We start from the raw sequence: 18583 nt of genomic DNA, 5'->3' as shown, positions 1-18583 counted from the left end.
GGGGGCGACAGTGAGTGGGGGAGTGGCAGACAGAGGGGTCCGCAGTGAGGTCGACAGAGGGACCAGCAGTGAGGGTGCGGAAAGACAAAGGGGCGAGAAGTGAGAGAGGAGTGAGAGAGGAGAGAGAGAGGGAGAGAGAGACACAGAGGGGCCAGGGTTAAGGGAAAAGAGAGAGAGAGAGACAGAGAGAATGCGGCCAGGACTGAGGGGAGAGAGAGAGAGGCAGAAGTGCAGGGATTGAAGGGAGAGAGCGAGAGAGAGAGAGACAGAGGGGTCGGGAGTGAGGGGAGAGAAAGAGACAGAGGGGCTGGGATTGAGGGGAGAAAGAAACAGAGGGGCCAGGAGTGAGGGGAGAGAAGTAGCAGCGACAGAGTGAGTTGAACACAGAGTTACAGCCATTAAGAGTGCAATAGGCACAATCCAAACAGTCATTATCTTAATGTACTTGTTACATTTGGGATTAAAAATGTCGATGAATAGAAAGTGCACGTTACAGATACAGATTCACAAAGAGAATGAGAATGTTCGAGGCACAGGGAGGGGGGATCGAATGCAAATGGAAGACAGTAACACACAGACAGAGGCTCAAAGGATGTAGATAAAAGTGAGAGAGATGCCATGCCTTTAGCAGTATTACAGTGAGCATGAGGGGTCTGGACAGAGTAGACAGGGAAAATCTGTTCTCACTCGTGAAAGGATCGAGAATGATTTAAAGTGATTGGCAAAAAAAGCAAAAGCAACGTAGGGGAAAAACCTTTGAAAGCAGCAAGTGGTTAGGATTTGGAATGCACTGCCTGAGAGTGTGGTGCAGGCAGGTTCAATAGAGGCTTTCAAAGGGAAATTAAACTGTTAATTGAAGAGGAAGAATGTCATCGAGTCATAGATTTATACAGCACAGAAACGGGCCCTTCGGCCCATCGCGTCTGTGCTGGCCATCAAGCACCTAACTCTTCTAATCCCATTTTCCAGCAATGTGCAGGGTTACAGGGAGAAGGCGGCGGAATGGCATGAAGGTGAATTGCTCATTCGGAGAGCCGGTACAGACACGATGGGCCGAATGGCCCCCTTCTGCACTGTAACAATTCTGTGATCTGAGGGGGCTGTGGGACTGATTCACGCACTGTGGAGAAAGGAGTCCTTGTCCAGCACCACACCCCGTCACGATAGCCCATCAACAGAAAATCTATTGCTGAACATTCGAAACAGCCCTCATCAACCCCTTTCCCAAAACACATTACATTTCAACAAATATAAGCATCTATTTGACTGCCCTGTGATTAGATCGGGAGAAGCTGTTTCCAGTGACAGGCGCTTCAACTCAGGAGGAAAAACTGCAAATAGTAGACAGAGATTTGTTACAGCTACTTAATGAAATAAATTCAGATGATGAGAGTGCATCTTTAAACTCACAGGCTGTTGATCGCTCTCATGCGGTCAGCAGCTGGTTAGTTGATACATGTCAGCAGACTGGCCATGGAGTTCGCTCTGTGCCCTCCCTCCACCTTCCCCTACCTCCTCCTCCGTTAACTCCACTGTCGGAACAAGTTCCCACTTTACCGAAATGAAGACCCTCACGTCTCCCACATTAACTCACTCTGCCCCAACACCTCAGGTTTACGGAGCCCGTCCTCTCCTGCAAAACGTCCTCTTCCTGATGCCACCTGCCGAAACCCTTCTGATTTTGCTTTGCTCAAAGGCTCAGATCTCTGAGGTGTGCATCACACAGCAGATCCAGGATCTAAGCTGAGATCCTGGAGATTGTGTTAAATTCCTTGCGTGACACTTGGCTCTTCAGCCTCACTTTCTTTAGGGCACACCCTCCCGCCTTCTCCTCACTGCCTCTAACAGTCTCCCTCAGGCCTAAGGTGTTTGATCCCCTTTCAAACTCATAGAAATGAATAAAATGGCATCTGACCAAACGTGTAAATCAATGATGGAAACGCTATCATCTGTAGTTTCCCCTCCAAGTCACTCACCTATCTGACTCAGAAATATATCATTGTTCCTTCTCTGTCACTGAGTCAGAATCCTGGAATCTCCCTGCCGTACGGCACCATGAGAGCATCTTCACCACACAGGTGACAGCAGTTCGAGGGGAAGGCACGTGGGCTCGGGGTAACCCAGGTTGGGCAATAAATGCTGACAGCTTGAGAATGAATATAGATAAACCCTGTTTAAAACTACAGCAGAGGAGAGGTCCACCTACGTCTTATGGTAGCTGTCCGTGATGTGGCCACTCCCTTGGCATTGTGTGCTTCACACCGGAAAGTTGTCGGCTTCTCTAATCCTGAGAGGGAAGAAAGAGGAGTTAGTCTGGCTGACAGGAAACAAGCTCAGGGTCCTGCACAGGGACAAAGCGAGATGGAAACAAACCCCTCAAGCCTCATGGCTATGGTCGCCAACTCTGACTGGGCACATTTCTGGAGGTTTCATCACATGATTCCCCATTTCCAACTGCCCTGCCCCACCCAGCAGCCTTACTTATCCTGTTTTTATAACTAATAAGCAAAAATGTTCAGAGAAAATGAAGTTATATTGTTTTTTTGTGGACACTAATATGATTTTTCTCATAGAAGTGTCCAGAAGATTCATGTTTAATTCTGGAGACTCTGAAACAATCCTGCGGGTGACTCCACTTGTTGTTCCGTCGCTCCTGTGAGCCTCAGGGACCATAGAGGGGTTTGAATTGGCAAGTTCCCCATCAGCACATACTTAGAAAATCACCTCTCTGAAGTTTAAATCCTTATTCTGGTTAATTTGCATATTTCAAGGGGCAGAAACTTTTCTTTTGATTTGCTCTTGGGACATGTGTGACATTGATGTGGGTGGTTTTAATTGCACACCTCGAATTACCATCCGAGCATTGAGCCAACAATATAGTGTGGGACCGGAGTCACGTGTAGACCAGACCAGACCTGAAAGGCACCGCTAAACCAGTTGTTTTTTTCCGACAATTCGATGGGTTTCACGATCATGTTCCAGTGATAGTCCACAAGTTACAGGAATTTGCTTTCATCACATGACGTGCTGGGATTTGAACTCGTGGCCTCTGGGTTAGTCCAGTACCATAACCACCAGGTTCCTGTAACCGAGCAGACCTTGGTGTTCTCATTCAGCATTCCCACTATTGAGGCAACAACACTCTGAACAGCTCTTTACAAACCCACATAGCCACAAAATTCACGACAGGATAAACCAGGAACCCCAAGGTCAAGATCATGTTGTTTACAAAAGAGTTGCTGGACTGAAAGGCCAGGACGATGTGCAAACTGTGCAAAAATTCTTATTCTTAACCCATGGAATATAAAAAGCATCGTGATCCGGGAGAGTGGAGTTGCTTTCATAGGAACAAGGGAATTATGAGATGAATAAAGACCAAGGTAATATAGTGGCATGGATTAAGGACTGGTTAATGTGCAGAAAAAAAGAGTAGGAATAAATGGGTCATTCTCGCGTTGGCAGGCTGTGACTAGTGCGGTACCACAGGGACCAGTGCTTGGGCCCCAGCTGTTCACAATATATATCAATGATTTGGATGTGAGGACCAAATGTAATATTTCCAAGTTCGCGGATGACACAAAACTAGGTGGGAATGTGCGTTGTGAGGAAGATGCAAAGCGGCGTCAAAGGGATTTGGAAAGACTTAGTGAGTGGGCAAGAATGTGGCAGATGGAATATCATGTGGAAAAATGTGAGGTTATCCACTTTGGTAGGAGGAATAGATGTGCAGAGTATTTCTTAAATGGTAGAAAGTGTAGATGTACAAAGGGACCTGGGTGTCCTCGTCAATACGTCACAGAAAACTAACATGCAGGTGCACCAAGCAATTAGGAAGGCTAATGGTATGTTAGCCTTTATCGCAAGAGGATTTGAGTACAGGAGTAGTGAAGTCTTGCTTCAATTGTATAGAACCTTGGTTAAACCGCACCTGGAGTACTGTGTGCAGTTTTGGTCCCCTTACCGTAGGAAGGATATTATTGCCATAGAGGGAGTGCGACGAAGGTTCACCAGACTTGTTCCCCGGATGGCGGGACTGTCCTATGAAGAGAGATTGGGGAAACTGGGCCTGTATTCTCTAGAGTTTCGAAGAATAAGAGATCTCATGAAACTTACAAAATACTTAAAGGGATAGACAGGGTAGATGCAGGTAAGATGTTTCCCCTGGTTGGGGAGTCGAGAACCAGGGGACACAATTTCAGAATAAGGGGGAAGCCACTGTAGGACAGAGATGAGGAGAAATTTCCTTACTCAGAGAGTTGTGAATCTTTGTAATTCTCTACCCCAGAGGGCTGTGGAAGCTCAGTCATTGAGTATGTTTAAAGCAGAGATTGACAGATTTCTAAGTACAAATGACATAAGGGTATATGAGGATAGTGTGGGCAAAAGGCATTGAAATGGATGATCAGCCATGATCATATTGAATGGTGGGGCAGGCTCGATTGGCTGAATGGCCTACTCCTACTCCAATGTTCCTATCTGGTTCGCCTTCGACCATCCTGGGAGTCACATGATACGATGATTATGGAGTTGTGGACTAATCACTGCAAACAATCTCTATCAATTAGGCTCCAAGACACCCAGATATGAAGTAAGGGAAACCCCAGTGATGGAGAGCTTTGGGAACACTAGGCCAGAGGCACCACTTTCCACTCAAGCCCACTACACCCACCACAGATCAGGTCAAAAATTACTCACGCACTCCATCCCAGAAATGTTATTTTCCAGAAGAAATCTAATTTCCATTTGAATGAATCCACTAACTGCTTGCACCATCTCCCTACAGCTTTTTTTCCCCATAGAATAAGCACTCGCTCACTGAAATACTGTTTCCCCAGTTGACTTTAGAATTTACCCCCCTTTAAGCACAGGTTGTATCTTCTGGTTCACCTGTTCTGGACAAGGTGAAACACTCATGGTTGACATGATCCAGTCCCTTTAGAATCTGAAACACAGCAATGTCAAAGGAGCATAGGAACATTCGGCCTCTCAAGCCTGTTCCGCCATTCAATGAAAAATGGCCAATCTGTGACCTACTTCCATCTACCCGCCTTTACCCATTAACAAAAATCTATCAATCTCAGATTTAAAATGAACAATTGACGTGGCATCAGTTGCCATTTGTAGAAGACAGTTCCAAACTACGATCACAATTTGCATTTAGAGGTGTTTCCTAACTTCACTCCTGAACGGTCTGGTTCGAATTTTTACACTATACCTCCTAGTTCCTGGAGCCCCCAACCAGCAGAAATAGTTTCCCTCCAACTACCCTACCCATTCCCTTAATATCTTCAAAACTTTGATGAAATCACCCCTTAACCTTTGAAATCCCAGGGAATACCACCCTAGTTTGTGCAATATCATCACGAGTTTGTGTAATAGATCAAAGGTGATCTGTCTGTTAACTGCACCTACCCACCTTGGCTCCATAACCCTTAACCCTCACCTCTTAACCTTCTCGTTTCCAGTGAGAATGTGCTCAATAATTGTCCCTCATAATCTGGTCCCTCCATCTCTTCTGTGTCCTTTCAATAGATACATCTGCAATTTTTATGTTTTTCCTGATCTGTTTGAACATTTAACAGTTGCAATGCCAAACCTAGGGCATTTTTAATCTGAAAATATTAACAGAGGTTGCTCAGGATTCCACTACTGAGGTCAAGACAGGGTAAACCACAGTGGGTGCCTCTCTGTTCCTCTACACTCAGAGCCTATTATGGCCTTCCAGTTTTCTCCTCCGCTCCTACAGGCTCCTATGTTTCAGGATATTTGGCCATTTTCCCATCAAGAGAAAACACAGACATATTAGAGGATCGTATTTTAAAGCAAAGTATATTCGTACAAGAATGTTTTACACCAAGGTGAAACATGGGGACTATCTTAATTTTCACAATGAATGTAAGCAGGAAGAAATTTGTTTGTTGTATTTAATAATTAATAAATAACTTGCACCCTCAACATGGGGGTGGGGGCAGGGGGATCCGAGGAGCTTGCCAAGGGAGCTTGGCACAGGCTCCCCTCTGTTTCTGAACACAGAGAGGTAAAGATAGGGACAAAGTCATACGCAGAAAATCAGGTTTAGGAAAACCAGATGTTTAGTGTTTAGGAGAGTATTTAGGCATTACTTTGTTCAAGTGCAGTAAGACAACCCACTAATGTGCAGAAACACAGCATATTCACTATTTTATATTGTCATGTGAAGCTATGGAATTGGCAGCACAGTAACAGGCATTTCAGTCCAACTGGTCTATGCCACTGTGTACCCTCTAAAGGTGCCTTCCCCCACCCTCCTTTATCTCACACTACCAGCATATCCTTCCCTTCCTTGCTCCCTCAGCTACTTGCCCAGCTTCTCCTTAAATGCATCTATGATAAGGTGCATTAGATGAGTTCAACCATAACTGTTGCTCAGTCGGTTCACAGCTATGAGGTTACGCTTAGCAATTCAAATTTGCCCTCTTTCTGCCAAATATTTTCTCGGTCCACCCTTGCAAAGTGTGGAGAGGTTCATCTGGGAACATGTGTGAGAAACACATCGGTTTTGATCACAAGCAGGTCCTACTGTTGTTCCCCTGGGGTACACTATTGTCTAAATATTGAACAGTATGGGCATACCCTTAAACAGAACTCCCCCAGATCACTTATGAGAGGTACGAGCATCACAAGCCCAGAGAGTACATCTATAACATGACCCTAAACTCTTGCCTCTGCGTCAGAAGGTTGTGCGTTCAAGTCCCACTCCACAGGCCTAAGCACAAAATCCAGGCTGACACTCCAGTGCAGTACTGAGGGAGTGCTGCACTGTTGGAAGTGCTGTCTTTCAAAAGTGATGTTGAACTGAGGCCTCACCTACTCTCTCAGGTGGACATACATGATCCGATAGCATTATTTCAAAGAAGAACAGGAGAGTTCTCCACAGTGTCAGGGCCAACATTTATCCCTCAATCAACATCACTAAAACAGATTAGCTGGTCATTATCATATTGCTGTTTGTGGGAGCTTGCTGTGCACAAATTGCTGAGTTTCCTACATCACAACAGTAACTACAATTCAAAAGTACTCCAATGGCTGTAAAGCACCGGGACATCCAGAGAGGCGCTATATAAATGCAAACTCTTTCTTTCTTTCCAGGTAGAAACCATCAGTAAGCTGATCAACGATGGAGGACACCACAGTTGACTTTGCTCTAGTTTTCATTGTCCAAACAATGCAACTGACTTCCAATGGAAGGCCATGGAAGTGCTAGTCTTGGTTGGTTGTCTTTTTCCTTCCAGGGCTTGGGGATGCTGAGTCCAATCATACCACCCTTATCACCACCATGGCAGAGACTCATTATAGATCAAAGATCAAACCATGGACCTTTCAGCTCGGTCCCACACTGCTCATTGAACTTACCAAGTTCAGCAGGTAAGGTGCAGCATTCCTTTAGGTGGAGCATTCTCTTTATCTAGTCCTACTTACTGAAAAGCACCACGATACAGCCCCAATGGATCAAACCACAGTCACCAAACTATCTCCAATTTTGTCAAATTTGAGGCCAAACTTGAGACTGCCAATACATACTGAATTTCACCCTCTTACAACATTTAATATACTAAAACGTCACAATGTGCTTGAATATTGCTGTCAAACAAAATCTGACAGCTACCTAACAACAGGTTATTAGGACAGGTGTACAAAAGCTTGGTCGAAAGGTCAGTTTTAAGGAGCCTCTTAAAGGAGGGAAGAGAGGTAGAGAGGCATAAAGGTTTCAGGAGGGAATTTCAGAGCTGAGGGCTTGCATAGATGAAGACAAGGTCACCACTGGTGAAGCAAAGGAAAACAGGGCTGCATAAGAGGCTAGAATTGGAAGAGTCTTGGAGGGTCGTAGAGCTGGAGGAGGTTACAGAGATAGTGAAGTGGAGGAAGCGGAGGTGGGGGGGGTGGGGGGAGCCATAGAGGGATATGAACACAAAAATAAGCATTTTAAAATTGAGATATTGCCAGACTGGGAGCCAATGTAGATCAGCATGCACAAAGACTGAGTGCCACCCAAGTGACATCAAAATCAATAAGAAGAAATGTTATAGTTACATAAAGGGAAAGCAGGTGGTCAAGAGCAATGTAGTCCCACTAAAAGCTGAAACCGTAGATATTGTCATTGATAATGGGGAAATGGCAGACATGTTGAACAATTACATTGCCTCAGTATTTACAGTTGAAAAGGAGGATAACTTGCTGGAAGTCCCGAAAAAATTAATAGCCGATAGGGGACAGGGACTTAATACAATTAACGTAAGTAAAACATCAGTAACAAGGAAATTAATGGAACTAAAGAGTGAGAAATCCCCAGGACCTGACAGTTTCCATCCGAGGGTGTTAAAGGAAGTAGGGGAGCACACTGTAGATGCCCTAACTATCGTCTTTCAGAGTTCCCTAGATTCAGGAGTGGTCCCTCTGGATTGGAAAGTTGCACATGTCACTCCACTTTTTAAGAAGGGTGAAAGGGGGAACCAAGGAAATTACAGACCAGTTAGCCTGACATCTGCGGTGGGCAAGTTGCTGGAGTCTATAATCAAGTATAGGGTGACTGAACACCAAGAAAAATTTCAGTCAATCAGGGACAGCCAACATGGATTCATGATGGGAAGGTCATGCCTGACAAATCTTATTGAATTTTTTGAAGAGGTGGCGAAGGTAGTGGACAGGAGAATGTCCATGGATGTTATTTATATGGACTTCCAGAAAGAATTTGATAAAGTCCCACATAAAAGATTGTTAACTAAGGTAGAAGCCCATGGAGTTGAGGGCAAATTATTGACATGGTTAGGAAGTTGGTTGAGTGGTAGGCGACAGAGTGGGGATAATGGGTAAGTACTCTGATTGGCAGGATGTGACTAGTGGTGTCCCACAGGGATCTGTGTTGGGGCCTCAATTATTCACATATTCATTAACGACTTGGATGATGGCATAGTAAGTCATATATCCAAATTTGCTGATGATACAAAGTTAGGCAGCATTGTAGACAGTCTAGATGATAGCATAAAATTGCAAAGAGATATTGACAGACTAGGTGAGTGGGCAAAACTGTGGCAGATGGATTTCAATGTGGGCAAGTGTGGGATTTCAATGTGGACCAAAAAAGGATAGAGCAGGGTACTTTCTAAATGGGGAGAGGTTAAGTATAGTGGATGTCCAAAGAGACTTGGGGGTTCAGGTGCATAGATCTTTAAAATGCCAAAAGGCTAATGGAATGCTAGCCTTTATATCTAGAGGATCGGAGTATAAAGACACAGAGGTTATGCTGCAGCTGTACAAAACCCTGGTTAGACGCCACTCGCAGTACTGTGAGCAGCTCTGGGCACCACACCTTAGGAAGAATATATTGGCCTTGGAGGGAGTGCAACGTAGATTTACAAGAACGATACCTGGACTACAGGGGTTAAGTTACGAGGAGGGATTACACAAATTAGGCCTGTTTTTGCTAGAATTTAGAAGGTTAAGGGGTGATCTGATCGAAGTCTTCAAGATATTAACAGGAAAAGACAGGCTAGATAACGATAAGCTATTTCCACTGGTTGGAGATTCTAAAACTAGGAAGTATAATCTAAAAATTAGGACCAGACCGTTCAGGAGAGGTATTAGGAAGCACTTCTTCACACAAAGGGTGGTAGAGGTTTGGAACTCTCTCCCACAAACAGCAGTTGAAGCTAGAACAGTTGTTAATTTTAAATCTGAGATAGATTTTTGTTCAGCAAAGATATTAAGGGATTTGGGCCAAAGGCAGGTATATGGAGTTAGGCCGCGGATCAGCCCTGATCTCATTGAATGGCGGCACAGGCTCGAGGGGCTGAATGGCCTACTCCTGTTCCTATCTTCCTATGTTCCTATGCACCTGGAATGGATTCTGGGATAGTGTAGTGGAGGGGAAGGCTTAGATTCATATATGAGACAGTCAGGTGTTCTGATGGGTTGGTTAGGGGCCTGTAGGCTCTTCTAAAGAAATGAGCTAAATTGGGTGGAATAACTTCTGTTATCTTGTGATGTTTTCAGAATAGATTTGATGTGAGGTCTCAGAGGCGAACAAACAGATTGAGCTCATTCCACCACCTGGCCCGACCCATTACATGTTGATTTGAATGCACTCTCAATGAGGACTGCAACTGCCTCCAGCAGATGTTAGTGCAGCTGCAAAAGCTCAGCTACACGGACAAAATGTGATGACACATTAGATAAAAACTTACATTTCAGTGGGTTCAGACAAGGAGGCGATAAGAAAATCTCCATGACATTGTGCCACCCAGCGAAGCCAAAACAACGCCAAGAGAGAGTTGGCATGGTTTGATTCTTCACCTTGTTGAATTCAAATTGGTGAAGGTACTGTGCGGGTCTCAGGGCCATTTCACCTCAAGCGTGCTGCCAGGAGCATTTCACAACATGATGAGAAGCTAAAGCCTCGGCTTACTTCAATGGTGTTATAACTATGAGCAGGAACTGGGGACTGCAGGCCTGTTACAGCTAGCAGCTGTGACTTGAGGTGATGGATTAGGAATTTTGGAGATGACATCGGACATTGGGCAAGAGATGGAAAAATAGGCCAAATGGCTTTTTCCACCTGATATTCAGTTCCATAAAAGTTACTTTGGGCAGGGCGTATAACAGGCAAGAAATGCCCTATCATCTTCACCCATTTCCAATATCACCTGACTTAAGTATTTCTTCTCCTATTGAATATTCCTGTCAATGATCAACATTTAGCAACTGATCAATAGGCACTGCACTTCTAAGAGGCAGCTTGAGACATTTCTCCGGGGGTAACATTTTCGTCTTTGCCACCTCGGCAGTGATCTGGCGGAACACATGGGTCCACATGTTGCAGAGCCTGCGGGCGAGACACTCCCCCGAGTTGCCCACAGGTGGTGAAGGTGAAGATTCACCCCATAAGGTGCTTTATGAATCTGGCTTTGTCTTTTTCAAGCTTAACAGCAACATTGGTATACATGAATAAGCTTCAGTGAGGCACGACACTGTTTCCTTATTTTCACAAATGGAAGAGGCCATTCGGCCCATCAGTCCATGCCGGCTCTCTGCAGAGCAATCCATTCAGTCCCACTCCCCCGCTCTATCCCGTAGCCCTGTAAGTTTATTTCCCTCAGGTGCCCATCCAATTTCCTGTTGAGATCATTGACAGTCTCTGCTTCCACCACCCTTGTAGACAACGAGTTATATTTTGAGTGAAGGAAGAGTCTATGAGCAGATTTTCCCCTGAGAGTGTTTCAGAATATTGATTGACTGAGGGTGGGGGAGGGGGGGGGAGGGGAAACTAAATCAAAAAGGGCAGACCGCCCACTGTCCTAGTGTTTGCCCGAGTACTTGCCCATGTAACCACCCACCAGGAGTCACTCCAGCTTTTCCAGCACTTCAGGAGTGAAGTCAGGAAGCACTTCTTCATACAAAGACTAGTGGAAATCTGGAACTCCCTCCCTCAAAAAGCTGTTGAGACTGGGGCATCAATTGAAAGTTTAAAAACTGAGACTTTTGTTGGATAAGGGTATTGAGGGATACAGAACCAAGGAAGTAAGTAAATGGAGTGCAGGCGCAGATCGGTCAAGATCTAATTGAATGTCAGCTCAAGGTCAAGGGGCTGAGTGACCTCTTCTTGTTCCTCGGTTCCAACTACAAGCAGTTACACAATTCCCAGTCACCGAAACTAACAGAGAATTCCTGAGATCATCCAACCCAGAGCAGGAACTTTCCATCACTGCTACTCGTAACCCTCGAATGAGCACATAACCTGCCGACATTCACTATTAAACTGCACCCAACCATTGTTTGTATTGTACTGGTTCGGTGAGGCTTCAAGTTACCATTAATTAAATTGCATAATCACAAATGTAAAATCTATCATGATCCAAGGTGATCAGGCAGAGTAATGGAAACAATCATTTTTTTCTATGTAAAGCACTCCGGGAGGTGTTTGAGTGATGTGGTGGGTAAGGCTTTAGAAATAATAATCAGGGAAAATATTAATGGACACAGAGAGGTTCAAGTTAATTAAGGATAGCCAGCATGGATTTGTAAAGGCAGATCATGCTTGACGAGTCCAATTGAATTTTTTGATGAAGTAATAGAAAAGGTTTACGAAGGAAATGAGGTGGATGTTATTTATATGGATTTTAAGAAAGCATTTGATCAGGTACCACATAAAAGGCTGGTTAACAAAATTGAGGCCCATGGAATAGGAGGGTCAGTGTCCAATTGGATAAAAAAAATTGGCTTAAAGAAAGAAAACAGTGAGTTGTAGTAAATGGTTACTTTTCCATCTGCAGGATGTTAGACAGTGGTGTTTCCCAGGTCAGTGCTGGGAACACTGCTTTTTTTGCTATATATAAATGACTTGAATCTTGGAATACAGAGTAGAATCTCAAAATTTGCTGACAAACCAAACTTGGAGGTGCAGCAAATACTGAGGATGACATAAACCACCTGTAATAGGACATTGATACACCAGCAGAATGGACAGAGAGGTGGCAGATGGAATTTAATATTGACAAGTGTGAGGTGATACATTTTGGCAGAAGGACTAGGGAGATGCAATATGTACTTAATGGCACAGTTCTAAAGAGTGTGCAGGAACAGAGGGACCTGGGGATGCATGTGCATCAATCTTTGAAGGTGGCTGGACATATTGAGAGAGTGGTCAGTAAAGCATATAGGATCTTGGGCTTCATAAATACAGGCATTGAGTACAAAAGCAGAGAAGTTATGCCCAGCCTTCATAAAGCTCTGGTTAGGCCCCAACTGGAGTATTGCATCCAGTTCTGGTCACCACAGTTTAGGAAAGATGTGAGGATCCTTGAGAGGGTGCAGAGGAGATTTAGCACAATGGTTCCAGGAATGGAGGATTTTAGTTCCAAGGTTGGGTTGGAAAAGCTGGGTTTGTTCTCCTTAGAACAAAGGAGATTGAGGGGAGATTTAATAGAAGTGTACAAGATGACAGGCTTGGATAAGTTAGACAAGGAAAAACTGTTCCCATTAACAAATGACACAAGGACGAGGGGACACAGATTGAAAGATTTGGGCAAAAGCTGCAGGGGGAATATGAGGAAGAAATTTTTTTACACAGTGGGTGGTAATGAACTGGAACTCGCTGCCCACAAGGATGATGGAAGTGGAGACATCAATCATTTCAAAAGTAAATTGGATGGCCACTTGAGGGAAATAGACTTGCAGGGCTACGGGGATCAAGCGGGGACTGGGACTGACAGCATGACTCTGTGGAGAGCTGGCATGGACCTGATGGGCTGAATGGCCTCCTTCTGTCCCAGAAATGGCCATATGACTCTATGAATTGAAGTCACACACCGTTCTGACTTGGAGATACGTCGGCCATTTTTCACCGTCGCTGGGTCAATATCCTGGAACTCCCTCCCTAACAACACTGTACCCACACCTACACCTACATGGACTGCAGTGGTTCAAGAAGGCAGCTCACCACCACCTTCTCAAGGGCAATTAGGGATGGCATCTGAAGAACGAGTTGTTAAAAATACACTGTGGCACAGTGGTGAGCCCCACAACTGCAGCGACCTGGGTTCGGTTCTGGATACTGCCTGTGCGGAGTTTGCAAGTTCTCCCTGTGACTGCATGGGTTTCCATTGGGTGCTCCGGTTTCCTCTTACAGCCAAAGACTTGCAGGTTGATAGGTAAATTGGTCATTGTAAATTGCCCCTAGTGTAGGTAGGTGTTGGGGATGTGGTAAGGAATATGGCATTAATGTAGGATTAGTATAAATGAGTGGTTGTTGGTCGGACAGACTTGGTGGGTCAAAGGGCCTGTTTCTGTGCTATATCTGTCTATGACTCTATATCAATGACACCATCATTTCCCCTTTGGCCTGATTTATGAATGGGTTAACAAGGAGGTTAGCTCAGATCCAACACATCTTTGCACACACTGGGGGGAACATTATGCTCTCCCCCATGTTGGGTTTTGAGGCGGGAGACCATATAATTGGGTGGGATTGTGGCGGAGGGGGAGAAATCCCGCCACCTTCCCGTCTCCACCCAAATTAAGTCCGGAGCGGGAAGGCCTGTGCACAGCCTTCCCGCCCCACCGCCAATTGAGGCCCTGAAGTGGGCAATTAATGCCCAAGGACCTCATCTTGCCACTGCTAAAATTAGCCCAGCGGTGGGCAGGCCTGTCACTGCATGGGGAGCACGCCAAGCAAACCCGTGTGGGTTGCTTGCTGGCACCAGGGGAGTGGGGGGAAGGGTTCCCTTGCTAAAAGGCACTTAGTGCCTGAGCGAGGGACCCAGCATCGGGAAGGGGGCGTCCCGCTGAGAGCCACCCCTCCTGCTCTTGCTGCTGACCCCCATACAGCCCCCTCCCCCGCGAAACCCCTCCCGCTGTGGCCTCGGTCCAGAGCCTCGGGCAAGTGCTGTACTGGCAGCAGTCACTGCCTCTGCGGTGTTTCTGGCATCTGATTGGCCGACAGCTCTCAGCAGGCGGGACTTCCACCGCCGGGGTCCATGATCCTGGGGAAGGCCCACCGCTGTTCACTTAAGTGCCTGATTGGCACTTTATTTGGCAGGTCTTCCCCAGAGGAGGTGATGCAGGACTCTCTTTTACCGGTGGTCAAAACCTCTGGCGCCAAAACAAGATCCCAGCCATTATAATATAGAGGTCAGCATTTTGTCTGCAACAGAAATTTCTGTCACTTTAGCCTTAATAATGATGTTGACTGAGTCAGTTCCGATCTTATTTTCCGCTGTGATAAATTCCTTATCACACAAGTTACAGACCAAAATGATCTCTACCCTGGGCCTCTGCCCACCTGCTCGCAGAATTGCCCCCATGCTTCCCTGGCTGACTCTGTTTTAAACGAGGGTATATCTCTCTTTCACTGGTGTGGCCTGAATATCAGCAGCACATGTTATCCTGGTTTTGTGTTTATTTTTTGTCCAGTGGGTGTGGCCGTCGCTGGGAAGGCCAGCATTTGTTGCCCATCCCTAATTACCTTTGAGAAGGTGGTGGTGAACTGCTTTCTTGAACCAGTCCATACGGGATAGGTACACCAACAGTGCTGTAAGGAAGTGAGTTCCAGGATTTTGACCCAGCGACAGTGAAGGAACAGCGATGTAGTTCCAAGTCAGGATGGTGTGTGACTTGGAGGGGAACTTGCAGGTGATGGTGTTCCCGTGCATCTGCTGCCCTTGTCCTTCTAGTTGGTAGAGGTTGCGGGTTTGGAAGGTGCTGTCAAAGGGGTCTTGGTGCGTTGCTGCAGTGCATCTTGTAGATGATACACAGTCTGAGATGCCCCTCCACACGCCCCATTATCATTTTGCCCCTCCCCCAACACCACCGACCCCCACCCCCACTGAGTCCAAACTGGTCTGAAAACAACTTTGATGGGGGAGGGACAGTATCTAAAAGCAAACTGACCAGCAGTGTTTGATTCAACTGTACTTTCGAAACTAACTTAAAACCATAGTTGCAAAACAGGCACAGCAGCCATCCTGAAGACATGTGAGGGCCAGTTCTGTGCAGACGTTACCGCCTCAGGGAGAGAGAGGTGACATGGTGAGAAACAGAGACATGTCACAGTGCTGCAGTAGCAGGTGCTCTTCTGAAGGATGAATGGAAGTAAATAAATTGGGGCAGGTAGATGAAGCTTTTCCACTGTGTCTGGCCCATGCTAAAGCAGCCCTGGGAGTGCTTGGTACTGACACTGGGTAACCAAGACGGCAATGGTGGGCCTGGGCTGTTCACCCTGTGTTGGCATTCCTCGCGCATTCCAATGGGCACTGGAAATTGCATGAGAACAGTGATAGACTCATAGAGTTATACAGCACACAAACAGGCCCTTCGGCCCAACATGCCTGTGCCAGCCATTAAGCACCTAACTATTCTAATCCCATTTTCCAGCACTTGGCCCATAGGCTTGTACGCTATGGCGTTTCAAGTGCACATCTAAATACTTCTTAAATGTTGTGAGGGTTCCTGCCTCTACCACCTCTTCAAGCAGTGCATTCCAGATTCCAACCACCCTCTGAGTTTGTTCCTCAAACCCCCTCTAAACCTCCTGCCCCTTACCTTAAATCTATGACCCCTGGTTATTGACCCCTCCGCTAAGGGAAAAAGTTTCTTCCTATCTAACCTATCTATGCCCCTCATAATTTTGTATACCTCAATCATGTCCCTCCTCAGCCTTCTCTGCTCGAAGGAAAACAACCCTAGACTTTTCAGTCTCTTTTCATAGCTGAAATGCTCCAGCCCAGGAAGCACCCTGGTGAATCGCCTCTGCACCCTCTCCAGTGCAATCACATCCTTCCTATAGTGTGGTGCCCAGAACTGTACACAGTACTCCAGCTGTGGCCTAACAAGCGTTTTATACAGCTCCATCATAACCTCCCTGCTCTTATATTCTATGCCTCGGCTGATAAAGGCAAGTATCCCTTATGCCTTCCTAACCACCTTATCTACCTGTGTTGCTGTCTTCAGTGATCTATGGACAAGTACATCAAGATCCTTCTGACCTTCTGTACTTCCTAGGGTCCTACCATCCATTATATATTCCCTTGCCTTGTTAGTCCTCCCAAAATGCATCACCTCACATTTCTCAGGGTTAAATTCCATTTGCCACTGCTCCGCCCATCTTACCAGCCCATCTAAATCACCCTGTAATCTCAGGCTTTCCTCCTCACTATTTACAACACCACCAATTTTCGTGTCATCTGCGAACTTACTGATCATACTTCCTATATTCATGTCTAAATCATTAATGCACACTACAAACAGCAAGGGTCCCAACACCGATCCCTGCAGGTCACAGACTTCCACACGCAAAAACAACCCTCGACCATTACCCTCTGCCTCCTGCCACGAAACCAATTTTGCATCCAATTTGCCAAATTGCCCTGGATCTCATGGGCTCTTACCTTCTTCACCAATCTCCCATGCGGGACCTTATCAAAAGCCTTACTGAAGTCAATGTAGACTACATCAACTGCTTTACGCTCATCTACACATCTAGTCACCGCCTCGAAAAATTCAGTCAAGTTAACTAGACACGATCTCCCCCTGACAAAGCCATGCTGACTATCCTTGATTAATCCCTACCTCTCCAAGTGGAGATTAATCCTGTCCCTCAGAATTTTTGCCATTAGTTTCCCAACCACTTAGACTCACCGGCCTGTAATTACCTGGTTTATCCCTGCTACTCTTCTTGAATAATGGTACCACATTCGCTGTCCTCCAGTCCTCTGGTACCTCTCCTGTAGCCAGAGAGGATTTGAAAATTTGTGTCAGAGCCCCTGCTATCTCCTCTCTTGCCTCACATAGCAGCCTGGGATACATCTCATCTGGGCCTGGGGATTTATCCACTTTTGCAGAGTTGCAGGTTCTCCCTGTGACCGCGTGGGTTTCCGCCGGGTGCTCCGGTTTCCTCCCACAGCCAAAGACCTGCAGGTTAATAGGTAAATTGGCCATTGTAAATTTCCCCTAGTGTAGGTAGGTGGTAGGAGAATGGTGGGGATGTGGTAGGGAATATGGGATTAATGTAGGATTAGTATAAATGGGTGGTTGTTGGTTGGCACAGACTCGGTGGGCCTGTTTCAATTCTGTATCTCCAAATAAATAAATAAATAAATAAAAACCACTAATATTTCCTCCCTTCCAATGCTAATATGTTCAAGTAAATCACAATCCCCCTCCCTGATCACTACACCTACATCGTCCTTCTCCTTAGTGAACACAGATGAAAAGTAATCATTTAAAACCTCACCTAAGTCCTCCAGCTCCACACACAGATTGCCACTCTAGAACCTAATGGACCCCACTCTTTCCCTGGTTATTCTCTTACCCTTAATACACTTATAAAACCCCTTAGGATTTTCCTTTATCTTGCCCGCCACCGTTTTTTCATGTTCCCTCTTCGCTCTTCTAATTACTTTTTTTGGTACCCCCCCCCCCCCCCTACAGTTTCTATACTCCTCTAGTGCCTCCGCTGTTTTTATTGGTGATTTTTTGACATTGGTGATATACTCTGGGATCTGTAAACATTGAGTACACTGGTCAAAAGGGAAATGTGCTCAGTAATGAGATTATTCAGGTTGGTGGCATGGGCAGGTAGGTAGCGAATATAGTACAATGCAGAGAAACATGTTGAGGACAAAATGTAGACCGACACACCAGTGCAGCACTGAAGGAGAGCTGCACTGTCAGGGGTGCTGTCTTCCAGACGAGATGCTTTACCAAGGCTCCGTCTGCCCTCTCAGGTGGATGTACTAGATGTAAAAGATCCCACGGCACAATGTGAGGAACAGCAAGGGAGCTCTGCCTAAACCATCACTGAACAGGTTATCTGGTCAATATCACATTGCTGTTTGTGGGAGCTTGCTGCGCATGAGTTGACTGCCATGTTTACTGTTAACGCCTATTACCAGCCACTTAAGGGCCTCTTCCTGCTACTGTTGGGATTTAACCATTGGCCGGGGTGTCCTCAGCCATGCAGGGAGGTCGCCAGTAAAATGAGGCGACCTCCCTGTGGGCTTGGTGGGGCCTCCTTCGTATCCATTCTGTGGGAAAACCTGCACCTCCCTGAAAC

The 18583-nt window shown here is 45.9% G+C and overlaps 1 protein-coding gene across 1 annotated transcript in view; it reads right to left on the bottom strand.

Annotated features, from left to right (window-relative positions):
- Nucleotides 1-18583, bottom strand: part of LOC137353144 (tyrosine-protein kinase receptor UFO) — a 268260-nt gene that overhangs the window by 198928 nt on the left and 50749 nt on the right. Inside the window, exon 5 of the mRNA XM_068019190.1 lies at nt 2207-2287. Within this exon, the coding sequence (XP_067875291.1) occupies nt 2207-2287 (81 nt within the window). The remainder of the gene's footprint in view (nt 1-2206; nt 2288-18583) is intronic.

Source organism: Heterodontus francisci, chromosome 40 (genome assembly GCF_036365525.1).
Source record: "Heterodontus francisci isolate sHetFra1 chromosome 40, sHetFra1.hap1, whole genome shotgun sequence".
Lineage (NCBI taxonomy): Eukaryota > Metazoa > Chordata > Chondrichthyes > Heterodontiformes > Heterodontidae > Heterodontus > Heterodontus francisci.
This window is presented reverse-complemented; position numbering and strand designations above follow the sequence as displayed.